The following is a 27,989-nucleotide window of genomic DNA, read 5'->3' as shown; positions in this document are numbered from 1 at the left end:
AATAACACAAATAGAGGTAATAATTTAAGCATATGTCGTGTATTCAGGACAAATTTTGCTCACCACTGATTATCTCCAGGGAAGTTGTTTCATCTGTCTGAGGTTCCCTTTATTCATTTGTATAACCTTCCACAACTTTATTAGAAGAGCTAGATAAGATGCTATATGTGGAAGTACCCAGGAAAGTGGTAACCCAGAATACAATAGACATCCAACATATTTTCAATGAATGAACAAATTCCCATGCCCTTTATTCAATAAGAGGTTTGTGTCCTAAAATTGATGCACATGTTGCTTCAACATTCACACCCCCTTGCCTGTGCATTTATACCTTAGAAAGACTGAAGATGTTTTTGCTCTCATTCACAAATAATGGTCTTCGTATGAAAGAGATTTGTTTTTACATTCTGGAAAAGATTCATGCATTTATTTTATCATTAACAACATCACATTTAATAAAGAAAGGTTTAAGATAAAATATCCAATTTCCATTTGTTTAAAACATCTGTAAAGCCTTGATCTAGATCTCTTAAGTAAGAAAGTGCCTTGAATTTCAAAGAGGAAACATACAACTCCCATCTTCCCTTCCTCTCCCTCATTTTTCACACTCTCCCTCCACCATCACAACCCTGTGAGCACAACTATTTCTTTTGTTCCCAAAGTTCAATTAACAAAATTGTCTGGCTGGTCATTTTCACTTTTGGAAAAAGCCAGGAAACGTAGTTAAACAAAGCCATAATCAAAGAGTTATTTTATTTTTAACCAATCATTGATGAACCACTCTCCCTGCTCATTAGGTGGGAACGAGTCACGGAGCTGCCATGGCGGGATAGTTGGTCACGAAACTCTGAAGCCATGAAGTAGTAGAGAATTGGATCCAAAAGGCAGCAGAGACTTGCAAGGCATAGACAAAAAGGGTGGAAATACAGTGAGCTTTGGACAATGGGACAACTGCTAATGATGGTTTCCTTTACCATGGTGTAAAAAATAAAGTTAATATGATAGGGAGTGAAACAGATGAAGAAGACTGCAGCACACATGTAAACCATCCGCAGTGCTTTCTGCCTCTCACTGATTCCCTGGAAAGCCACTGGTGGTTGTCGCAAGGATATAGTGGTTTTCCAGGTACACCATGCAATGATGACTACTGGGATCACAAATCCTGCCAGCTCAGCAGCTGTAATCATCCCAACCAAAGCCATTGCATTCATTTTCCTGTAACCAAGATCAGCAAAGCAGGACTCAGTGTTGTTGGCTAAGTCTGTGCTTCTTATGATGGGAAATGGCAAACAGGCAGTCCCCACGATGACCCAGACGGCAGCACTGATGCCCACATCATACCTACGCTTCCAGTCTCTGGCCCTGAAAGGCTTGAGGAGAAAGAAGCACCTCTGAAGGCTGATGCATGTCAGGAAACAAATGCTGGCATACATGTTGAGATACTTTAGGTAGAAGCACAGCAGGCAAAGGGCCCTCTGGAAAGGCCAGTGGTGGCTGATGTAATAGTAAATCCGGAGGGGTAAGGACAGCACATGAGCAAGGTCAGCCACAGAGAGGTTGATCATGAAAATGATGGCTTTATTTTTCTTGCTGATGAAGCGGCACAGAACCCACAAGGCTGCACTGTTGGCCAGTAGACCAGGGATGAATATGAGGATGTAGGTGGTGGCATAGAGGGAGTATTGAAATGTCAAATTAGTGACATTGCAGTGAGTCTCAGCATTGCTGGTACTGTTGCTGCCCATCTTGAATATTTCAGTATATTCATCAAGGTAAGCCGTGAAGTTATGATCCCTGCCCAAAAAAAAAAAAAAAAAGAAAGAAAGAAAGAAAAAGGGTATAATGGTTAACCAGTACTTTAGCTGACACCCAGAATTTTTTAAATTGAAATATAGTTGATTTACAAAGTTTCAGGTGTACAGCAAAGTGATTAAGTTATACCAGATTCTTTTCCATTACAGGATATTACAAGATATTGAATATAGTTCCCTGTGCTACACAGTAGGTCCTTTTTTTAAATCTATTTTGTATACAGTAGTGTGTACCCCTTAATCTCAAATTCCTAATTTATCCCTCTCTCCCTTTCCCCTCTTTTAACTGTAAGTTTGTTTTCTATGTCTGTGAGTGTATTTCTGTTTTGTAAATAAGTTCATTTGTACCATTGTTCTGGATTCTACATGGAAGTGATATCATATCATATTTGGTTTTCTCCGTCTGACTTACGTCACTCAGTATGATAATCTCTAGGTCCATGCATGTTGCTACAAATGGCATTATTTCATTCTTTTTATGGCTGAGTAAGATTTATATATATATGTATATATATATATATATACACACACACACAAAACTATATATATATATATATATATACACACACAACCACATCTTCACCCATTCATCTGTAAATAGACACTTAGGTTGCTCCCATGTATTGGCTTTTGTAAATAGTGCTGCTATGAACATTGGGGTGTATGTACCTTTTTGAATTAGAGTTTTTGGCTTTTCTGGATATATGCTCAGAAGTGGGATTGCTGGATCATATGATAACCATTTTTGGTTTTCTTAAGGAACCTGAATACTGTTCTCCATAGTGGGTGTACCAATTTACATTCCCACCTACAGTGTAGGAGGGTTCCCTTTTCTCTATGCCCTCTCCAATATTTATTATTTGTAGACTTTTTGATGATAACCATTGTGACCAGTGTGAGGTGAGACCTCACAGAAACACAAACGACTCAGAATAGCCAAACAATCTTGAGAAAGAAATGTGCTGGAGGAGGAGCTTCAAGATGGTGGAAGAGTAAGATGCAGAGATCACCTTCCTCTCCACAAATACATCAGAAATACATCTACATGTAGAAGAGCTCCTACAGAACACCTACTGAACACTGACAGAAGACCTCAGACCTCCCAAAAGGCAAGAAACTCACCCACGTACCTGGGTAGCACAAAAGATAAAAACAAAGACAAAAGAATAGGGATGGGACCTGCATCAGTGGGAGGGAGCTGTGCAGGAGGAAAGGTTTCCACACACTAGGAGGCCCCTTCACAGGAGGAGACTGCGGGTAACGGTGGGGGGGGAGCTTTGGAGCCACGGAGGACACGCAGCAACAGGGGTCAGAAGGGCAAAGCAGACAGATTCCTGCACAGAGGATAGGTGCCGACCAGCACTCACCAGCCCGAGAGGCTTGTCTGCTCACCGCTGGGGCAGGCGAGGGCTGGTAGCTGAGGCTCGGGCTTCGGTCAGATCCCAGGAGAGGACTGGGGTTGGTGGCGTGAACACAGCCTGAAGGGGTTAGTGCACCACGACTAGCCTGGAGGGAGTCTGGGAAGAAGTCTGGACTGCCGAAGAGACAAGAGACTTTTTCTTGCCTATTTGTTTCCCGGTGCGCGAGGAGAGGGGATTAAGAACGCTGCTTAAAGGAGCTCCAGAGACAGGCACGAGTCGTGGCTATCAGCGCGGATCCCAGAGACGGGCATGGGATGCTAAGGCTGCTGCTGCAGCCACCAAGAAGACTGTGTGCGAACACAGGTCACTATCCACGCCTCCCCTCATGGGAACCTGTGCAGCCTGCAACTGCCAGGGTCCTGTGATCCAGGGACAACTTCCCCAGGAGAACACACGATGTGCCTCAGGCTGGTGCAATGTCACACTGGCCTCTGCCACCGCAGGCCCTCTCTGCATCCGTACCGATATCTAGCCCCGGGCTGAGTGAGCCAGAGCCCCCGAATCAGCTGCTCCTTTAACCCTGTCCTGTCTCAGTGAAGAACAGATGCCCTCGGGCGACCTACACACAGAGGTGGGGCCAAATCCAAAGATGAACCCCGGGATCTATGCGAACAAAGAAGAGAAAGTTCCCCCAGCAGCCCCAGGAGCAGAGGATTAAACCTCCACAATAAACTTGATGTACCCTGCATCTGTGGAATACCTGAATGGACAACGAATGATCCCAAATTGAGGAAGTGGACATTGTGAGCAAAGAGATATATAATTTTTTTTCTTCTCTTTACGTGGGTGTGTATGTGTATGCTTCTGTGTGTGATTTTGTCTCTATAGATTTACTTTTACCATTTTTCCTAGGGTCCTGTCTGTTCATTATGGTTTTTTATTATTATTACTTAAAATTTTTTTTCTTAATTTTGTTTTATTTTAATAACTTTATTTTATTGTATTTTACATTATTTTATTGTATTTTATCTTGTTTCTGTCTTTCTCTCTAAATTTTATCCCTTTTACTCAAAGCCATGTGGATGAAAGGCTCTTGGTGTTCCAGACATGCATGAGGGCTGTGCCTCTGAGGAGGGAGAGACAAGATCAGGACACTGATCCACAAGGGACCTCCCAGCTCCATGTAATATTAAACAATAAAATCTCCCAGAGACTTTTATCTAAACACAAAGACCCAGCTTCACTCAACAACCAGAAAACTACAGTGCTGGACACCCTATACCAAACAACTAGGAAGACAAGAACACAACCACATCCATTAGCAGAGAGGCTGCGTAAAATCATAATAATGCCACAGACACCCCAAAACACACCACCAGATGTGGACCTGCTCACCAGAAAGACAAGATCCAGGCCCATCCACCAGAACACAGGCACAAGTCCCCTCCACCAGGAAGCCTAAACAACCCACTGAACAAACCTTAGCCACTGGGGACAGACACCATAAACAACGGGAACTACGAACCTGCAGGCTGAGAAAAGGAGACCCCAAACACAGTAATTTAAGCAAAATGAGAAGACAGAAAAACACACAGCAAATGAAGGAGCAAGGTAAAAACCCACCAGATCTAAAAAATGAAGAGGAAATAGGCAGTCTACCTGAAAAAGCATTCAATATAATGTTAATAAAGATAATCCATAATCTTGAAAATAGAACAGAGAAAATACAAGAAACGTTTAACAAGGACCTAGAAGAAGTAAAGAGCAAAAAAACAGTGATGAATAACACAATAAATGAAATTAAAAATTCTCTAGAAGGGATCAATAGCAGAATAACTGAGGCAGAAGAACGGATAAGTGATCTGGAAGATAAAATAGTGGAAATAACTACTGAAGAGCAGAAAAAAGAAAAAATAATGAAAAGAATTGAGGACAGTCTCAGGGACCTCTGGGACAACATTAAAAGCACCAACATTAGAATAATAGGGCTTCCAGAAGAAGAAGAGAAAAAGAAAGGGACTGAGAAAATATTTGAAGAGATTACCATTGAAAATTTCTCTAATATGGGAAAGGAAATAGTAAATCAAGTCCAGGAAGCACAGAGAGTCCCAACAGGATAAATACAAGGGGAAACAGGCCAAGACATATATTAATCAAATCATCAAAAATTAAATACAAAGAAAACATATTAAAAGCAGTAAGGGAAAAACAGCAAATAACACACAAAGGGATCCCATAAGGTTAACAGCTGATCTTTCAGCAGGAACTCTGCAAGCCAGGATGGAGTGGCAGGACATATTTAAAGTGATGAAGGAGAAAAACCTACAACAAAGATTGTAGGATCCTACCCAGCAAGATTGTAGGATCCTACCCAGCAAGGATCTCATTCAGATTTGATGGAAAAATTAAAAACTTTACAGACAAGCAAAAAGGAAGAGAATTCAGCACCTCCAAACTAGCATTACAACAAATGCTAAAGGAACTTCTCTAGGCAGGAAACAGAAGAGGAGGAAAAGACCTAAAATAACAAACCCAAAACATTAAGAAAATGGTAATAGGAACATACATATCGATAACTACCTTAAATGTAAATGGATTAAATGCTCCCACCAAAAGACACAGATTAGCTGAATGGATCCAAAAACAAGACCCATATATATGCTGTCTACAAGAGACCCACTTCACACCTAAGAAAACATACAGACTGAAATTGAGGGGATGGAAAATGTTATTCCATGCAAATGGAAATCAAAAGAAAGCTGGAGCAGCAGTTCTCATATCAGACAAAATAGACTTTAAAATAAAGACTATTACAACAGACAATGAAGCACACTACATAATGATCAAAGGATCGACCCAAGAAGAAGATATAGCAATTATAATATTTATGCACCCAACATAGGAGCACCTCAACACATAAGGCAAATACTAACAGCTATAAAAGGGGAAATCGAAAGTAACACATTCATAGTAGGGGATTTCAACACCCCACTTTCACCAGTGGACAGATCATCCAAAATGAAAATAAATAAGGAAACACAAGGGTTAAATGACACATTAAACAAGATGGACTCGATTGATATTTATAAGACATTCCATCCAAACACAACAGAATACACATTCTTCTCAAGTGCTCATGGAACATTCTCCAGGATAGATCATATCTTGGGTCACAAACCAAGCCTTGGTAAATTTAAGAAATTGAAATCAAATCAAGTGTCTTTTCTGATCACAGTGCTATGAGACTAGATATAAATTACAGGAAAACATCTGTAAAAAATACAAACACATGGAGGCTAAACAATACACTACTTAATAACCAACAGATCATTAAAGAAATCAAACAGAAAATCAAAAAATGCCTAGAAACAAATTAGAATTAAAACACGAGGACCCAAAACCTTTGGGATGCTACAAAAGCAATTCTAAGAGGGAAGTTTATAGCAATACAATCCTACCTTAAGAAACAAGAAACATCTCAAATAAACAACCTAACCTTACACCGAAAGCAACTAGAGAAAAAAGAAAAAGAAGCCCCAATGTTAGCAGAAGGAAACAAATCCTAAAGATCAGATCAAAACTAAAAGAAAAAGAAATGAAGGAAATGATAGCAAAGATCAATAAAACTAAAAGCTGGTTCTCTGAGAAGATAAACAAAATTGATAAACCATTAGCCAGAATCATCAAGGAAAAAAGGGAGAAGAATCAAATCAATAGAATTAGAAATGAACAAGAAGTGACAACTTACACTACAGAGGTACAAAGGATCATGAGAGATTACTACAAGCAACTCTATACCAATAAAATGGACACTGTGGAAGAAATGGACAAATTCTTAGAAATGCCCAACTTACCAAGACTGAATCAAGAAGAGATGGGGGCTTCCCTGGTGGCGCAGCGGTTGAGAGTCCGCCTGCCGATGCAGGGGACTCGGGTTCGCGCCCCGGTCCGGGAGGATCCCACATGCCGCGGAGCGGCTGGGCCTGCGCGTCCGGAGCCTGTGCTCCGCAACGGGAGAGGCCACAGCAGAGAGAGGCCCGCGTACCAAAAAAAAAAAAAAAAAAAAAAAAAAAAAAGAAGAGATAGAAAATATGAAGAGTTCAATCACAAACAGTGAAATTAAAACTGTGATTAAAAATCTTCCAACAAACAGAAGCCCAGAACCAGATGGATTCACAGGCGAATTCTAACAAACATTTAGAGAAGAGCTAACACCTATCCTTCCCAAATGTTCCAAAATACAGCAGAGGGAGGAACACTCCCAAACTCATTCTAAGAGGCCACCATCACCCTGATACCAAAACAAAACAAAGAAGTCACAAAGAAAGAAAACTACAGGCCAATATCACTGATGAACCTAGATGCAAAAATACTCCACAAAATGCTAGCAAACAGAATCCAACAGCACATTAAAAGGATCATACACCATGATTTAGTGGGGTTTATCACAGGAATGGAAGGATTCTTCAATATACGCAAATCAATGAATGTGATACACCATATTAAAAAATTGAGGGAGAAAAACAATATGATCATATCAATAGATGCAGAAAAAGCTTTAGAAAAAATTCAACACCAATTTATGATAAATACCCGCCAGGAAGTAGGCATAGAGGGAACTTTCCTCAACATAATAAAGGCCATATATGACAAACCCACAGCTAACATTGTCCTCAATGGTGAAAAACTGAAAACTTTTCCACTAAGATCAGGAACAAGACAAGGTTGGCCACTCTCACCACTCTTATTCAACATAGTTTTGGAGGTTTTAGCCAGAGCAATCAGAGAAGAAAAAGAAATAAAAGGAATCCAAATCAGAAAAGAAGAGGTAAACTCGCAGTGTTTGCGAATGACATGATACTAAACATACAGATTCCAAAAGATGCTACCAGAAAACTGCTAGAGCTAATCAATGAATTTGGTAAAGTAGCAGGATACAATATTTATTCACAGATATCTCTTGCATTCCTATACACTAATGATGAAAAATCTGAAGATGAAGTTAAGGAAACACTCCCATTTACCATTGCAACAAAAAGAATAAAATATCTAGGCATACACCTACCTAAGGAGACAAAAGACCTGTATGCAGAAAATTATAAGACACTGATGAAAAAAATTAAAGATGATAAAAATAGATGGAGAGATATACCATGTTCTTGGATTGGAAGAATCAACATTGTGAAAATGACTCGAATACCCAAAGCAATATACAGATTCAATGCAATCCCTAACAAAATTCCACTGGCATTTTTCACAGAACTAGAACAAAAAATTTCACAATTTGTATGGAAACACAAAAAACCGCAAATAGCCAAAGCAATCTTGAGAAAGAAAAATGGAACTGGAGGAATCAGGCTCCCTGACTTCAGACTATACTACAAAGCTATAGTAATCAAGACAGTATGGTACTGGAACAAAAACAGAAACACAGATCAATGGAACAGGATAGAAAGCTCAGAGATAAACCCATGCACATATGGTCACCTTATCTTTGATAAAGGAGGCAAGAATATACAGTGTAGAAAAGACAGCCTCTTCAATAAGTGTTGCTGGGAAAACTGGACAGGTATATGTAAAAGTATGAAATTAGAACACTCTCTAACACCATACACAAAAGTAAACTCAAAATGGATTAAAGACCCAAATGTAAGGCCAGACACTATCAAACTCTTAGAGGAAAACATAGGCAGAACACTCTATGACATAAATCACAGCAAGATCCTTTTTGACCCACCTCCTAGAGAAATGGAAATAAAGACAAAAATAAACAAATGGGACCTAATGAAACTTCAAAGCTTTTGCACAGCAAAGGAAACCATAAACAAGACCAAAAGACAACCCTCAGAGTGGGAGAAAATATTTGCAAATGTAGCAACTGACAAAGGATTAACCTCCAAAATTTACAAGCAGCTCATGAAGCTCAATATCAAAACAACAAACAACCCGATGCAAAAATGGGCAGAAGACCTAAATAGACATTTCTCCAAATAAGATATACAGATTGCCAGCAAACACATGAAAGAATGCTCAACAACATTAATCATTAGAGAAATACAAATCAAAAGTACAATGAGATATCATCTCACACTGGTCAAAATGGCCATCATCAAAAAATCTAGAAACAATAAATGCTGGAGAGGGTGTGGAGAAAAGGGAACCGTCTTGCACTGTTGGTGGGAATGTAAATTGATACAGCCACTATGGAGAACAGAATGGAAGCTCCTTAAAAGCTAACAATAGAACTACCATACAACCCAGCAATCCCACTTCAGGGCATGTACACTAAGAAAACCATAATTGAAAAAGAGTCATATACTGTGCTTCCCTGGTGGCGCAGTGGTTGGCGGTCTGCGTGCCAATGCAGGTGACACTGGTTCGTGCCCTGGTCCAGGAGGATCCCACATGCCACAGAGTGGCCTGTCCCGTGAGCCGTGCCCGCTACACCTGCACATCCAGAGCCTGTGCTCCACAACGGGAGAGGCCACAGCAGTGAGAGGCCTGCGTACCGAAAAAAAAAAAAAAGACTCATGTACCAGAATGTTCTTTGGAGCTCTATTTACAATAGCCAGGACATGGAAGCAACCTAAGTGTCCATCAACAGATGAATGGATAAAGAAGATGTGGCACATATATAGAATGAAATATTACTCAGCCATAAAAAGAAACGAGGTTGAGTTATTTGTAGTGAGGTGGATGGACCTAGAGTCTGTCATACAGAGTGAAGTAAGTCCGAAAGAGAAAAACAAATACCATATGCTGACACTTATATATGGAATCTAAGAAAAAAAATTTCATGAAGTACCTAGGGGCAAGATAGGAATAAAGAGTGAGACCTACTAGAGAATGGACTTGAGGATATGGGGAGGGGGAAGGGTAAGCTGTGACAAAGTGAGAGAGTGGCATGGACATATATATACTACCAAGCGTAAAATAGATAGCTAGTGGGAAGCAGCTGCATAGCACAGGGAGATCATCTCGGTGCTCTGTGACCACCTAGATGGGTGGGATAGGGAGGGTGGGAGGGAGGGAGATGCAAGAGGGAAGAGATATGGGAACATATGGATGTGTATAACTGATTCACTGTTATAAAGCAGAAACTAACACACATTTGTAAAGCTATTATACGCCAATAAAGATGTTAAAAAAAAACGAAAACGTAAGGTGCTGGAGGAATCATACTCATTGATTTTAGACTATGCTGCAAAGTTACAGTAATCAAACAGTATGATACTGGCACAAAAAACATATAGATCAATGGAACATTATAGAAAGCCCACAAATGAACCCACACACTTATGGTCAATTAATCTAATGATGAAGGAGACAAGAATATACAATGGAGGAAAGACAATCCCTTTAATAAGTGGTGCTGGGAAAACTGGACAGCTACAGGTAAAAGAATGAAATTAGAACATTCTCTAACACCATACACAAAAATAAACTCAAAATTGATTAAAGATATAAATGTAAGAGCAGATACTATAAAACTCCTAGAGGAAAACATAGGAAAACATTCTTTGACATAAATCACAGCAATAGTTTTTTTTTAAAAATCCATCTACTAGAGTAATGGAAACAGAAGCAAACAAGGTGGACCTTATTAGATTTAAAAGCTTTTGCACAGCAAAGGAAACCATCAACAAGACACAAAGACAACCTATTGAATGAGAGAAATTATTTGCAAACAATGCAATTGACAAGGGCTTAATTTCCAAAATACACAAACAGCTTGTACAGCTTAATTTAAAAAAAAAAAACAATCAAGAAATGGGCAGAATATCTAAACAGACATTTCTCCAAGAAGACATACAGATGTCCAACAAGCATATGAAAAGATGCTCAACATCATTAATTATTAGAGAAAAGCAAATCAAAACTATGATGAGGTGTCACCAGATATGTTTTTATACCTACAGAGTCATAGGATATTAAAATTAGAAGGGATTTGTTTACAGATGAAGAATAAGATGCTCAAGGAAGATATACTATTGATCCAAGGTCACCCAGTGAATCAGTTAGAGAACCATGGAATTGTCATCCAACTGCCTTACCCTACCAGATTGTCAAAGATGTGTCTTGCAGGTAAGGAAGTCCTGAAATATTCCATCGGTTTTTCTAACCACAGAAAAAGAATGTGATATTTAAGTCTGTTTCTTTTGTATCAAGACTTCTCTTGCCTCAAGCTCTGGTTGGGATGACCACTGTTCACTACTTCCCAATTGCAATGGTAGAAATCCAGTCTTGTTGTTCAGGTCTTCTTGCCTCTCCTCTGTCTGCCACCTTGCTCACTGAGTCCTGACTTCCTAACTTGGCATCACAGCACCTGGAAAACAGATCTGCCTCCTTTAGCCTGCATTACCAGTGTCCTGGTTGATTTTCAGGGCTTGGGAGTATTACCTCCTTATTATTCTATCACAATAGCTGGTGGTTTTCATGCATTTTCTCTCTTTCTCTTAGCTTAGGTTTCATTCCAAATTTACATGAAAATTTTCTGTAATATATGGATTTAGAAGCTGAACCAGGATATTTTCCCTTATGTGATTGGGAAGGGAAGAGACCTATTCTCTATCTAAGGGGAATTCTGTACTGGTGTGACATCATGTCTTGGCAGATTATCCAACAGCCACAGTGAACATTGATTAAGGTACCAGCAAAATAGGCCACCAAAATCATTTTTCTGAAACAATTTAAGATTTAATATTTTTTTCATTATTCATCATAATGAGAAAGTTTTTTGGACTTCCTTAATTTATTTTATGTTTTAGTATAGTTTTTATTGTGTATTATATGTAAGACATGGGGAATATACAATAATTTTTAGGGCTTCTCACATTCTGGCCGTGGATTTATGCAGGCTGTTTGCAAATAAGAATGGCAGGACAGCAACAACCTTGTTATTTTATTTGTAGAATTTTGGACTGAAGAGGACCTTTAAAAAACATTTAATTTAGCCACCATATGATATAGGTAGAAGAAGCAAGGCCCAGAGAGGGATTTATTAAGGCCACAAATCTACTAAATGAAAGATCTGGACTTCAAAAAGGAGGAAAAAGGTGGTTAATCTTTACACACACCCTTCTGTCCATCATTTGTTTTCCTCTCAAAGACAAATTTTACAAACATAGCTTCTGTCCATACTGCAGGAATGTTTATTGCCTTTAGAGCTAGAATTGGAAAAAAAAGTACTGAGGTTTTCTCAGTGGAGTTTTGTTGTTGGTATTGTTTTAAGTATGTTTACAAAAACAAAGGAGTGGCCTATTTTAGATTCTCTTCATAAGTAGCAGAATAACTTCCTATATCATTCTAAGTCTACTCCAGGGAATAGAAATGTGATAAAAGAACAGAACCACAAAGGATTAATTCACAGATAAAAGAGAGTCAACTTTATAAGCTACCATTACTCTAAAGAGTACTTTCATTTTCCCTCCTCTTATACTCCCTATTTGACCTATCTGTGATATATCCTAAAGAGTCATGCAGTCATCTTGCTTGTGTATGTATGACTTAGAACAAAGGTAGGAGTACTCACAGGTGAAACGAAAGGAAATAATTATAATGGTCTATCAATGATGTACCCCAGAATCTGCAATGGAATTTTTCACATGCATTACATAATTCAATTCTCACAACCATCGTAAGTTACTATTATTACTCTTATAGTGCAGATGAGAAACTGAGGTTCAGAGAGATTCAGTAAATTATCTTAGATAACAAAGTTAAAAAATGGTAAAAATGGGATTTACTACCCATTTACTACCATGATTTACTACCATGCCTGACTTGTTCCAAAGTCTGTGCTATTTCCATTATACCACTTGCCTCTCCCTGCTCAGGAGGGACTTTTTAATAGAATGAGGATCATTGTGATATCTGGAGGGCACATTATGGCAGAACCTTTCTAACCCCATAGTAGGACCTTATGATCTTGTAACATTAGAATTACTCTAGCTATGCCATCAGGATATAACTAAACATCTGTCCCCACACATGTCACCCAACCCTCCTTACCACCCACTTTTATCTCACATATTATCTCACATTTTATTGCACATATTATCTCATTAATCCTCATAGCAGCCCAGTGATTATTTCCATATTACTTCAGTATTGATCCTGTTTCTACTATTATCTATTATCTATGCATAGGCTTGTGACAGAACAAGGGAGGCTATATCAAGTGCATTACAGTTCTAAGAACTAAAAACAGCTCACACCCACCAAATTCACACTTCCACTTCTGCACTTTACAAACATGGATGTTTGTTTCTGCTTCACTGGTACAGAAAATTTCACTTACTAATGGGACAGGTTGTTTTCATACCTCTGTGCTAAATAACAGGGTCTTATTAGGCCAGAACAGCATTATGTTCACAATTTATTTTGTTTCTGTGGTTTCTTATGCTTCTGCAATTCAGTTTATTTCAAGTTTAGAGACTTACATGACCTGCTTTCCAAAATCTTTTTTCTTCTCAAGACTGAAGGGGAAGTAGGAAGGGTTTTTCCCCAAATATGTCTGGTGACAATTAAATGTAAAATCCCCATAGTAATGGGAGACTGGGGGAATTTTTTGGGGTAGGGTGAAAATATAAACTCTCTCAGGGAACATTTAGCTTCCTGTTAACAATCTGTGACACTACTGAAATTTTAGAATGGAGAACAACCAAAGAAGCCACTAACAGGAGAAGGCTGAATGGAAGGGCCAAAGTCAGAACATGTTCCTTCTCTCAGTCTCTGCCCCTGCTCCTGTCTCTGTGTCTCTCTCTTTGGCTCTGGCTCTATTATTGACTATTTCTGGTTGGTTCGTGCCCTCTGTGATACTAGTCTCTCTTCCCTTCAATCTAGACATATTTTTGGTTCCTCTCTCAGGAAAGGGTACAAGATTGGTGATTCACTCTTGAGTCTAAGCTCCCCTTTTCTCTCTGCACCTTGACTCTCTTCCCAGACACTACAGATAGAAACTGGGAATTCATTCAACTCCTACCACTGTATTTCACCCATATCTAACCAGAAACCAGGTGATTCTGTCTCCTTTAAATCTCTCAAATCTATCTCCAATCCATCTCCACTTACACTGTTGCCATTCTAACCCAGGCCACTGTCATCATTCCTCTTGATTATTGTAGAAGATGCCTCACTGGACTCCCGGCACCCCAGTCTTGTCTCCTGCAGTTCATCGCCATACTGTGTCTAACATTAACATTAATTATGGCTACTGCTTATTGAGAGCTTCCATCTATTTACAAGCTAAGCACATATTATCTCATTAATCCTTATAGCAACTCAATGATTATTTCCATATTACAAATGAGAAAACTGAGACCCAGAGAGGTTAAATAAGTTGTGCCAAAGTCACAAAACTTGCATAGTGTAGAGGTGGTATATAAGAATTGGAACCCATGCTTGTCTCCATACTCCCTTACCTCTGTCATGGCACTTACTACACACACACTGAAATTCTGCTAACATGTCTTTCTGTTTAACTAGACTTTGCACTCCTTGATGGCAGGGACTGTGTCACCTCTTAACCCTTTCTAACCTCTTCCCCACTGTGGCCTAAGTGCTCTTTCTTTGAAATATCTTGTCATTCTCCTGTCTAAAATCCTTTGTTCGTTCTCTATTGTATTAAGGCCAAACTTCTCACTATGGCTTGAAGGCCATTCCCGTGTCGTTTAACATCACTTCATGCCATTCTTTTCCTCATTCACTACTGTTTCAATTATACTGAGAAGCTTTCAGTTTCTACAACAAGCCAAGCTTTTCTCCTGACAAAAACATCTGCACACGTTGTTTCCTCTGTCTGGAATTATCTTCCTTCTTTTTCAGATATCTGTCTCCTTTAACCTCAATTTGCAGGTCAGAGACATCTTCACTGCCACTATTATTTAGGCCATCCTACATAGCATTACATACTCTCACACTCCGTCCAATTTCTCTTCGTAGCATCAATACTTGTAATGTAGATGTTTGCTCAGTTTTTATTGACTATTTCGTTCACTGTGCTGTTAGCTCTATTAGTGCCATAAAAAGATCTATTCTGTTTATGACCATATAGCCAAGACTTAGCCTGTGACTTAGGAAGCACCTAAAGAAAAGTGATATAATTGGATTCAATTGCATACAAAATAGTTTAAAGTCCTTATTTGGAATCATTAAGTAAAAATGCAAGCCCTGATATGTCAACTAATATATTGGGTAAGAGTTTATGGAAAAACCCGAACGAACTTTTTGGCCAGCCCAATATTTCTGCTGTTTGTTATTTCCCTCAAAAGTTGTCTCCTGATTTGGGCTATTATCATCAATATTTGCTGCACTTACCCATTACAACTCAGAAAAAACATGCCTTCAGAAGGCTGAGAAAAGAGCAAAATATTCAATTTAGAATCAGAGGTGGTCAGACATATCCTGTAGGTAGATATCAGCACAGCCCAACATCTCAGAGTACCATCAACACTATTATCTAGACCTCAGGGAGAGGGTAGTCCTTGTGATCTGCTTCCAAAAGCTTCTCAACCCTTTATTTTTGTTGATTGTCATTCTGCAAATGAAATATATACCTGCCTCATCTCATCAGCAAATGGCTTCCTACCTACCTACATGTGGGACTTGGAACGAGAGTGAGAGGTAACATCTGTAGTCCCCAGAGCTTAATTTTCCACATGGAAATTAAGCATAAAAGGAAAACAACTTGTGTATTTACTTTTTTCTTTGGCCTTTTGAGGTCTCTGGCTGCCTTGGAGGCCAACACTCAACCAACATATACTTAATAAGCATCATACTATGAATTCTGTGCTAGGTTCTATGGAGAATATAGAATCATCTGCTATAATCTCTGTCCCTGAGAAACTTCTGGTCTGGTGGAGAAAATATTTTTTTTAATTTCCAACATCACAACCAATGCATGACAAGAACTGAGGTGAATGGCATAGGTGATAAGAAATCCTCATGTTGGCACAGCATCATCTCTGTGAGGTAAGCAGGACAGATATCAGTAATACCCCTACCATATTGTTTAGCTTACAAAGAGATGCATTCAAGAACAACTCAGTACCCTGTCCAAAGTCACAGGGTTAAAATATGGTGAAACTAGGATCAGAAGTCAGGTTTGTATGCCTCTTACTTAACGCTCTTTCAACCATGTTGGGCTGCTTCTATTAAATTAGGAGAGATAGATCACCTCGAGCCAGAGAAGATGGCACTTGTGTCAAGCTATCTGCATTCTTTTATTAGTCACTACAGGGACAGGGTTAGAGAGCAAACTGCTGATGGTGGCTGGGGAGGAGATAAAAGTTAACCTTACTTTGCCTGAATTATACACTATTGTATTTAAATCTAAATTGCCCTTCAAAGCTGTGGTCAAGTCCCATCTCTTCAAGAAAGGCTGAACTTGGTATTATCAATACCATTCATCTGGGATTTAGCAATTCATAATTTTATCCAGCAAAGGGACATTCTGCTTTATGTGTATTTGATATGTAAATTGATGAAGATAGTGTAGTGGGGTGGGAAATTTCAAGGAAGAATAATACACGATTGTCGTCCTCAAGAAGTTTATAGCCATTTAAGGAGTAAATGACATAAGAATAACTAACCATAATGGATTTTTAAATGTGCCATGAAAGGGATAACAAAGAAATTTCTGTGAGAGTAGAAATGAATCCTGCACAGAAGAGGAGTCTTAGAGCTCATCCTGAAAGATAAGTTCACTTTTAATAAGCAGCTGGAGTGGGAAGGCTGTAGGAAAAAGGGATGAAAAAAGAGTTTCAGAGGTGAATGAAGAGCATTCAAAGTTCTCAAAGTATAAAAATGAATGACCCATAGAAAGGAAGAATAGGTGTTCTATACCAGCTGGAAAACAGGGTGAGATGGTGGGAAAGGTGGAATAGGAGGTTAGAGTGGGAGAAGGTAGTGGAAGGGAAAAGCAACTTAAAAGGTAGATGCAGCTAGATCATGGAGGGTTTTATGGGGAAATATTGAAGGATTCTGGGAAGAGATGTGATATTACTATACTTGTGTCTTAGAAAGACCACTCTGGCAACAGTGTGGAAGATGGATCGGGAGACCAGAGACAGGAAGTCCAAATTAGTTGTGAGTTTGTAAGGTGACCAACACTCCAGGTTTGCCTAGGACTGAGGGTGTCCCAGTATGTAATATTTTCAGTGACAGTCCAGGACAAACAGAATAATTGATCATCCTACTATTCCAACAGTCAAGGAAGTAAAAAAAAAGCTCTGACCTGGTATGGCATGAATATTAGAATTTCAAGTAAAAGTCAGATATGGAATTGATCAGTTTGGGAGACTGCTTGAGGAGTCAAAGATAACTTCATTTATAAAACATGTCAAATGTTATACAAGGATATCACAGTTTTGTACTGTACCAAAGCCCTTTCAGATTAGCAGCTCACAGTATTCACTATTCTTGACACTCTGAGTCAAAAGTAAACTCTTCCTTATTCCAGAACTTTTCAAATTTGTACTCTCTGCCAAGCTTCATAAATTCCTGACTCTTCAGATGGTTTGCTTTCTCTAACATTAAAATCACTGAACTTCACTGCAAGTTGCACTACGCTAGCTTGCACCAGACACTCCCAGAGACCTTAAATTTCTAAATCTCGCCATTTCTCCTGGGCCAATCTGGCACCCACCCTCATCTTACTTCCTCCCTTACACAGACTACATTAAATGGTCAAATTAACTATTCTCACACAAGAACCCTCAACTTCTTTGCTCATGATTCTTCTGCCGTACCAGCCTGGCAAGGTCTTAATCCCAGATCAAGTCCACAATCCATTTTCTTTTTTACTATCCAAACTGAATGATCCTATTAAAAATACCAGTATATATTTGAAATGCTAAAACTAGAAGTGTATGATCTCCAGCCTAAGATTTTTTGCTCCAGCCTCTTTTTGCACATGCCTGATTAGTTTCTTCTCCTATTGACTATGCAGCACCTTCACAACTCTTCTAAAGTTTCTTCTCTCCTGTTCTCCCATCCCCCAACTTTCTCAGCAGAGAAACTTATTTCTTTTTTTTTTTTTTTTTTTTTTTGCGGTACGTGGGCCTCTTACTGTTGTGGCCTCTCCCGTTGCGGAGCACAGGCTCCAGACGCACAGGCTCAGCGGCCACGGCTCACAGGCCCAGCCGCTCCACAGCATGTGGGATCTTCCTGGACCGGGGCATGAACCCGTGTCCCCTGCATCAGCAGGCGGACTCTCAACCACTGCGCCACCAGGGAAGCCCGGAGAAACTTACTTCTTTTTTTTGTTCTTTTGTTTTTTTTTTTTTTGTGGTACGCGGGCCTCTCACTGTTGTGGCCTCTCCCGTTGCGGAGCATAGGCTCCGGACGCACAGGCTCAGCGGCCATGGCTCACGGTCCCAGCCGCTCCGCGGCATGTGGGATCTTCCCGGACTGGGGCACGAACCCGTGTCCCCTGCATCGGCAGGCGGACTCTCAACCACTTCGCCACCAGGGAAGCCCGAAACTTACTTCTTAAATCACAAGAAAATTGAGGTTATTGGGTGAGAAACAACTCAGTTTCATCCATTGTCCCCTCCCAACCCACACAATCTTATCTACAACTGCATCCTTCCCAACACAGCTGTCTTTCCTATTGCACAAGATGAATTCCCATGCTCTTAATCCCTTTTATCTTTCTCAGGATCTTCTTTCATTAGCTGTTCCCTTTCACTCCTAGATCATCATGTTGCCCTTCACTCTCAGCTAGATATTTGTCATCAAGTCTCTCCAACACCCAAAATAATACTTCTCTTGTCAATGCATCTTATTCTAGCTCTTTGTCATTTTCCTTCTCTTCTTAAATAAATGTCTCACAATAGTTTTTGACACTGACTGTTTTATTTTCCTCATTTTATATACATTCTTTAATGCATTCCAAGGTGACATGCATACCTTTACAACATCACTGAAACTACTTTAATAAAGGTGACAAGTGACCATCACATTTCCAAATCAGGCAGGACTTCTCTGCCAGCTTGGACAGTCTGATCGTTTCCATGTTTTTTAAATGCTCTCTTCTGTTGGCTTCTAAGCCACAACTCTTTCTTGAGTCTCCTCTTAACTATCTATCCATTCATACCGGGTCTCCTTTATGGTTTCTTTTATCTCTGCACATCCTTTAAATGTTTGTTTTCCTAAGGTCTGCATATTCTTTTCTTATTCAGTGCCCTCATGCTAAGTAACATCACCCAGTTTCATGGCTTCTGTTACCACCCATATCCAGATGACTCTTATGTCTCAACGTCCAGGGTTGGCCTCCTCTCAGATATTAAACCTATATGTCTAACTTTCAGTGGAGATTTCCCATTTCAATGTCTTCCAGGCGTCGCAAAATAAAAATATTCAAAACTAAACTCAGCATACTCCCTGATCTTTTACTTATCCACACCATCTATCCAATTACAAGAGCCAGAAGCCTTAAAATAATCCTAGATCCCTTCACGCTCATTCAATCAACCAAGTTTTCTCCCTCTCCTACTCTCTCTCCCTCCTCTCTCTCTGGATTATTAAAACACTCTTTAACTGATCTACCTGCTTTGAGGATTGCCCTCTTAAAATCTATTCTGTACTCTGCTGCCAAAATGATATATCAAAAAGGCATATCTGGGCTACAATGTCATCATAGGGATTGCTTTAATGATACACTCACTGCTATAGAATGTTTCCGTTTATATCTCTTTATTTCTAACTAAACTATGAGCATTTTTGAAGCCAAACAGCATGTCTTACTCATCTTTAAATCTCTAGAACCTAGCAGAATAATTAGCACATAATCGCTTAGTAAATATTTTAACTGGGCAAATATTCTGCCTTATGACAACTCTTTTTATTGTTTATCTGTTTATGAATCTCTCTACACTGGGCTGTGAGCTTTGTAAAGTCAGGGGTTATGCCCTAAATTTTGTTCTCTCCCTCTCTCTCTCTCTCTCTCTCTCACCCTAGAACAAGGCTAAATATATAGCACTATTAAAAAAATTGATGTTAACTGGCTCATGTGGGGATTAATCCTAAAGACTTAACCTCACTGGTGTTGCATAACCAACTCAGCTAAGCAGGACCACACAGAAAATACAACCCAGGCAAAATTATAACCTGTGAAAATACCATATCTTTAGTATATACTTGAGCTCCTAGCTCTATGACTGTGAACCACCCAGATAGAATGAGGGCTAAATTCCCAGTGCCTCCAATACCATCCTTAAAGAAGTAAATGCCTCTTGGTTTATCCAATGTTCAGTGCTCTATCCAGGGTTCACACTGCCTACATCAAAGGCCAGTACCTTCATAGAGATGCCTCTTCTTGAAATAGGGGTCTGTAATGGGAGCTAAACCCTAAAGGGAATGACCAGCATAGACTTCTAATCTAATAAGCAGAGCAGGAAAATCAGCTACCATGATCGAGCTAACAAGATTCACTTTCAGTGTGCAGCTTTAAGAATGTTCCTGATAATGAAAATTGGTATACAATTATGACTAGGGCTTCCCTGGTGGCGCAAGTGGTTGAGAGTCTGCCTGCCGATGCAGGGGACACAGGTGCGTGACCCGGTCAGGGAAGATCCCACATGCCGCGGAGCGCCTAGGCCCGTGAGCCATGGCCGCTGAGCCTGCGCATCTGGAGCCTGTGCTCCACAACAGGAGAGGCCACAACAGTGAAAGGCCCGCGTACCGCAAAAAAAAAAAAAAAAAAAAAATTATGACTAAAACTTCATCAAACTCCTCTCTTCTGGATCCCATCTCAGAAGTAAATATTTTACTCCTCTCTCCAGATCGCATCTCAACTGTCATCTTTTCCTTGCATGGGGCAACCTATTCTGACTTCTTCCTTTTTTGTATTTGTACTGGACTTTTAGGCTACACTATAAGAATGTAGTCTCAATGAGGGAAGACTGTATCTTACACTTTTATATCCCTCATTTTGTTTAGCAGAGGGTTAGGCATGTAGTAGGATCTCAGTTCATACACATTGGTTTATAAAGGTAAGACTATGGAGAATAGGCACATATTAGCAGAGCCTTAGGCATTTTTATTTCTAATGTCTCTCCCATAAGCTACTCTCCTGAACAACAGCAATAGTTTTTCACCCTTTGTTACTGAGGAAAATATGGTCAAGGCAAGGATAATAAGGTTGGAGTCTAACAAATCTAAAAGCTCCAAAGCCTGTAATCCCAACCTTTTATTTTAAAGCCAGTAGGAATCCCATAAAGTTAAGTGAGAATTTTGTCATTAAACACTTGACTTTATGGAAATAACTAAATTTTGCCTCAGAGCACAAAGGTATGTCATGTCACTAAATATGACTCATACTATGACTGAGTCCAAGAACATCATAGGTACCAATAATGTCTACCCAAAAGCAGCTTCACTTCCCAACCAACTAGCTTAATGCTGTGCTTTCACAAAGTTACAGCCAAACTGAACTTATTTTATGGCAGCATCAGAATTTGTACCAGACTCCTAAGTTTCAGTGAAATACTAAGTTCAAGAAGTTTCCACATGCATCCTGTCAGTTTTTAGCTAAGCGCTGTTAATATATTATCTTTGATCTTTGAGAGAACTCTGAGTTAATTATTATTATACCCCTTTACATATCAGAAAATGAAGGCTCAGCAGGATAAAGTTTCTTTCTCAAAGTCACAGCTATTATGATTTCAGTCATAATGAGGCTCTTCATGAGCAGAGACAGCTAAAATTCTTCTCTGCAAACAATTTGTAGCACAGAAATACCTTAAAGTAACATTTCTGTGGATAAGACAATTCTTCAAAGATGAAGAAGCTAATAATCTTGGTTCTATTTCTAGCACTTTTATGACTATACATATATGGCAAATGATTGCCCACCAGGTGTCAGCGTATGGTAGTATCAAAACCAGGGATCTTTAACGAGTTTTGCCTATGAACCCAAACCATAATAGATCTATGGATAGAGTATTGGAACAATGTATTTATAAGAGTGGTGAGCTGAATATAATAAAACAGATAGGATGGGGAATCTCAAGCAGTAGAATTTCTTAAAAAGAACACTGGATTTGGAGCTAAAACACTTGGATTCTAGTAACTATTCAAATTCTGTCTCTTTGTATTGTCCTGCTAATCCCTTTCCCTTATGTGGGTTTCAATTCCCTCATTATCAAAATAAGACAATATGAACTTGATCATGTTCATTACCTTCTGATCTAACTTGCCATGATGTTATGGGCCTGGCTCCTCTAAACCCCCACCCCTAGCTAATACCATCAGCACTGCCACTGCCATCATTGATACAGCTACCACCATCTCAACCTACCTGCTGATTTACACTTTACATATCATTATTACATCTATAATTGCTGTTAATCATTATTAAATGTATATATATATATGCATATCGTACACCATATATAGAACAAATTAGGTCAGAGAATATTATCCCCATTTTACAGATCAGGAAACTGAGACTCCAAGAAGTGATCACAGTTACCTGAATACTATGCAAGTGGCAGAGTGAAGAGTGTAGAACATAGGCTTCTGACATCAAAGTAACTGCTCTTTTCCTAGTACAACTCTATAAAGTTTTACCCTCTTAGTCCTCTCCCTCTTTTCACCCCTCATCATTAAGTCACTAATACCACTAAATGAACATGTCTGTCAAATTTGTGTCTCCTATTTTCTTTGATAATAGGGCCAGTATGTGGGCTTGTCATCTTGGGAGGAGAAGTGAAAACTAAATAGAGAAATATTGCTGATGGAGGCCCTTCCCTCTCTCCAGGGGAATATATCTACAGGCCATTTGGGAATGTAACTTGTCTTTTTCCCCCTTTTTCTTCTTATTTAAACCACTGAAGTCTCACATGAATTATCCAAGCCAGTCCTATACCCATGACCATGGTGTCCTTCATTCAATCACTCATAACCACAGCCAAAGAAGAGCAACTGGAATCTGGAACTCTGCCATTTCCTGAATTAATTCAAATCAACTGTAAATAACCTGGCTCGATGTCAGGAACACAAAATTTTGTATCCATTCTGCAAGTCTAGACATTTTTCCCAAAAATTAGAAGTGAAAATTATTCTACCCTTAAAATAAATTAAAGCAATTAGACTATTCACAAACTAATAACTTAGAGCTGGAATTGAACTTCCCTGCACGCATCTTTACTGGATTTTTAATAAGGTAAGAAGGAGACCTAATTATTCATCATTTTTGTACTTGGGGCAGCATTTTGGAGATGGAAAGAATCGTGTTCTTTGGGCAGACCTGGATTCATATCTTGACTCACTTATCAGCTGTCTAGCCTGAAAAAACTCCATATCTCTTGGTTTCAGCCTCCTCATTTATAAAATTAGGATCATAGTGCCTGCAACATATATCATTGTAAAGATTAAATAGAAAATGTACATCTTTAAGTAGAAAATGTATCTATTTTCATGTCTGGTACACTGTATATGTTAAATAAATCTCAGTTCATTTCCACTTTACTTGTACAGAGAGTAATCTCCATGAGCCTTTGTTTGGATGCTGTACTTCTCTAAGTTTAGAAAATCTCCCCAAAAGCATAGATGTGAGAAATATTTAGTAAGACTAATGCAATAATTCTTAAAGTAGAAAAGTGGAAAACATGTGGTACTTGAAAAGAAAATTCCTTATTACAGTAAATATATTTGGAAATCAAAATTATTGTCCATATAATACAAACTGCTGAAAGCGCAGATCTGAAACATCTTTTTGGCTGTTGGGCTTACAGTATTTGGAAAATGGCAATGTTATGGGATAGGTTTTTCTAGGAGTCCAAGGTCTGGTTCCTAGTTAAGCAAGTCCACAATAACTTTTTAGTGAAATTTTTATGTTTTTCAAATGGAACTTTGCACTTAAAAGATTGAGAAATACTGATTGAGTGACACTGTCATTGTGGAAATCAGATTACAGAACTTGCTCCCTTGTATGTTTGCATCTTATCATTTGAAAAAAAAAGGAAATTATTTACAAAACACTTGCCTGTGCTCTAAAAGTTGAAGCTCTCATGATGACATTGCTCTGAAAGAATTATAATGGCCCTTAGCAAAGATTACTGAGTTCCCTTTGAGATCTAGACTGTATTTCCAGAAGGTTCACTGTAGTTAGATTTCCCTACTATGGTCCCATTATTTACCACTTCATGATATGCAGCTCTTCTCAGGCACCAGGAGCCTAGAGTCAAACATTTGTATTACTAGGAAGGAAATTGAAGACCATCTATTTCAAGCCCCTCCCCCCTTATTATAAGTGAGGCTACTGAGACCCAGAAAAATAAAGCAACTTGCCCAAGGTCAAAACTGAATCATTGACAGAACTTGAGCTAGAACCAAAACTTTCTGTCTCTCTGTGTGTTGGTTCATATACTTCATCATTCTGCCTGTGATGCATGTGAATCAATACTAGATGAACAATTAAATATAAAATATCCCGACCTGAAATATGAGACGTCTTGAGCAGAAGGTCTTAAATAAAGCATATACTTCCTGCCAGTCATTGCTCTGATTGTTGGAACACGTAGAAAAGATGGTTTCACAAAGACAGCTCTGTTCTCTTTATTAGGTCCATAGACTGCCCTGCTTCTTAGGACATCAACTGACTTACCTCAAACACAACTAGGTGTGAAAAGCCACCGAAAACCATCCAGAAGTATGCTTACTCATTTGAAGCCTTGTGTTCCACCACTGCCAGGATTTGAGCAGTCTGCACAACTTGCACTCAACAACTTTTCCAGTTGAGCCCAAAAAGGAACTGCTTTGATCAAAGAAGGCCCTCTGTTCAAAAGGAACCATTCCAAAGATAATTACCCCAAATGCATGACTTGATTCTCAGTATAGTTCATGCTATTTTCAGCCTCGATATATCAACCTATCACATATTTTCAACAGTGAATAATTTTACTGTGTCACAGCTAAGGGATAAACTCCTCAATTAATAGAAATGGCAAGGAGTCCCACGTCCATTTGAAAAACCAAAATAAAAGTGTTCCCACTTGCAGGATCCTTGGGACTGAGACTACTACTCCACCCAAAAAGCACAATAAAGCTTGTTATCATTCTATCCAAAATGATCCTGGTACCAACTGTTGTGGTACAGTCCACCTTGAAGGATTACCGAACTGGAAGTCTCCTTTTGACTCAGTTATCTTGTCTCAGAACCAGAGAGATTGCTAGCACTCAACGTAATAAGAACAATAATTACTGAAAATATAGGTGCCTCTTTTTTGGGCTCTGCTATCCATTAGGTCTGAACTTGGGTGAAAAAGCAGCTTTCAAAGGATCTAGAAATGCCTCTGAACAGACTTTGAAATCTTTTCAACAGATTTTGTCATCTAGGATATTTTCTCCTTTCCTAACCTAAAATCCAACACAGTTATAAATATATTTACAGTATTCTCTGGGAGATACCAGCTTCTGTAGGAAAAAGGGACCGTAATTTAGAAGATACACGTTCTAGTTCTAGCTCTGCGGTTAACTAGCTGGGTTATCTTAAATATCTTCATTTCACTGTCTCTCAGTTTTCCCATTTGTATGGTGAGGGATTTGGATCTCTAAGAGCTCCTTCAGCTCCAAAATCTATGATCTGACTTTCTTTCTTTCTCTCCTGAGAATTTACTATCTGTTGCTGTATCTGTGAAAGTTAAACTTACCAAAGCAGGGAGCTTATACATAAAAATGTTCCTTCAGTAAGCAAGTAGATAATTTATACAGAGCAGAAATCCAAATCCTCTTTTTCTGACTGAATAGGTCAAGCTTTCCCAATGAATCTCACCAACGATACTCTTTTCTTACCACTTTGTGCCATCTTCCCTTGTTGATAAAGAAACAAAGAACCCTCAGCAAAGACTGAGCTGCATCACAAACCCCATGCTCCTGGAATAATGGTGGGGACTGATGGCATTAACCCTAACTTTGTACTCTAGTCAGACTCAAGGGAAGTCATGATTGCTCCTGCTGTAATAAGTCTGAAATAAGAAACCAGGGACCATTTTCAATTTGGACACTGGTTTCACATCTGTCTCTGTCCCAGATCTTCTTGTCCCCACCAATCTTCCCACATGGAATTATACCAATTCCCACATATTAAGCTATAACTTACCCTGGAGCCTTGCTGAGCTTGTTTCTTTGCAGGGAGCTTGGGGCAGAAAAGCCTAAGTCTGGGTGGCATGGAGCTTACTGATAACTGACAAATTTGTTGTTGAAAAAGGAAGTTGAGCGCATTTGGTGTCTCACCACAGAAACCATATTTACACAGACCAAAGGTAAGTCCCTTGAACAGAAGACATTCCTCAAGTTTCATTTAGTTTTTACTTCATTCGTGCAAAGAGATTCAAAGAGCAGAGAGCTAAAGGGTGTTCAAAACCAAATAATGACTGTATACTGGCCTTCCTCATGGTTTCACGGTTTCTTACCCTATTTCTTTCAACTACAACCCACATGCCTATCCATCTCATTAGATTCCAGTAGGCTCTATGGCAGGATGGGATTCTGAGGCAAACTCTGAAGAGAGTTTACCTAAGAACAAGAACTGCAACTCCTTCAATCCTGAGAGAGAAAGAGTGAGAAAACCTCTAAAATACCTGTCAGAGAATATTCTCCAACTCCCATTACATTTTCTTAAATTGAGTTTGTTCAACTTGTGATTTATTATTTTATTGAACTTTGGGAATTTTAATTATGATGTAGATTTAGGAAGGTACTATTTATAATTTTGACTTATGTTTAAATTGTGAGGGTTTAAAAAAGTTTAATGATAAAGCTATAGAAAAATAAACTTTACCTTCAATAAACTTATGAAGTAGTGCCAAAAATAAAAAGTACATGTCAGAACTAACAGCAGTAAGACTACCTTTGCTTAAGCTATTCTCTGCATTTGGAGTACATTTCCACAACCTCTCATCTCAAGGCTTATAATTTAATGTGTAGTTTGTTTATTTTTATACATTTCTTATCCTCTTAGTGTATTGCAAACTGCTTCAGGGCAAAGATCATGTCTGACTTATCCCTGCATTCCAACTAGTCCAGCACGAGGTACTTTCATGAATGTTTGTTGAATGAATGTGAAGGAATGAATGAAAAAAAAAATATTCAAATAATGAATGAATAAATAAATGAACCATATATATTTCAGTCTCCCTCCAGTGTACTAAGGTTTAGTCTTTGTCTGTGGAGCCTTTATAAGGTTGCAAGTAAAGAAAGATCATACACTTGCGGACTATAGTATCAGCCAAGTCTGAGAGTAGTTCTGAGAAACAAGGCTTGCAAACCAGCACAAACCTCTGTGTGCATGTGAGGAAGCTACATTCAGAACCCAGGGCCTAGAGCTGCAAAGAGCTTCTGGGTAATAACCATAACAAAGGAGAAAAGAAAGTACTGTGGGTTAGATCAAACAGTAGCATCTGGATTTATGGATAAGACTCATTAAAGTTGATGACAACATTTTTGTAGAAGGGCAACCTGGATCTGCAACATGCTCTTCTTGTAAAACTAGAATCATTCAAGAACTAGATAGAGCCACACCCAACACTCAGAGATCACTAATATAAATTTCAAGGACATCAAGAGATGGAAAAGAGACACTTTCAGCACTAGGAACTGAGAACTTGAACTGATTGATGAAAAGGCCATGACTTGTGAGAACTGGTAAAGGAAGAGGGTACCCATCCTGGCTGAGGTATATCAAATGAAACGTGCCTGACCTTGCAATCCCCTTCTTAATTCTGATTCCATATATTTATCCAGCTCCAATCTGTTGTTAATTTAGTTTTCTGACTTGGCACCCTTACTGAAAGAATACACTGATAGGCCA

The 27,989-nt window shown here is 39.1% G+C and overlaps 2 protein-coding genes across 2 annotated transcripts in view; both read right to left on the bottom strand.

The window, feature by feature from the left end:
• Positions 1-26,389, bottom strand: part of LOC116747612 (putative P2Y purinoceptor 10) — a 207,425-nt gene extending 181,036 nt beyond the window's left edge. Inside the window, 2 exon segments of the mRNA XM_032620020.1 lie at positions 24,786-24,955; positions 26,280-26,389. The gene's annotated coding sequence lies outside the window, so the exon portion shown is untranslated.
• On the bottom strand, positions 220-26,353 carry LOC116747613 (putative P2Y purinoceptor 10). The gene is made up of 2 exons (XM_032620021.1): positions 26,280-26,353; positions 220-1,794 (listed from the first exon to the last, which is right to left on the bottom strand). Exon 2 carries the CDS (start codon positions 1,743-1,745, stop codon positions 759-761), a length of 987 nt encoding a protein of 328 aa, XP_032475912.1. The 5' UTR covers positions 1,746-1,794; positions 26,280-26,353; the 3' UTR covers positions 220-758.
• Positions 26,390-27,989: the final 1,600 nt, after the last annotated feature.

Source organism: Phocoena sinus, chromosome X (genome assembly GCF_008692025.1).
Source record: "Phocoena sinus isolate mPhoSin1 chromosome X, mPhoSin1.pri, whole genome shotgun sequence".
In the NCBI taxonomy this organism is placed as follows: Eukaryota; Metazoa; Chordata; class Mammalia; order Artiodactyla; family Phocoenidae; genus Phocoena; species Phocoena sinus.
The sequence above is the reverse complement of the archived record's forward strand: the minus strand, read 5'-3'. Positions and strand labels throughout refer to the sequence as shown.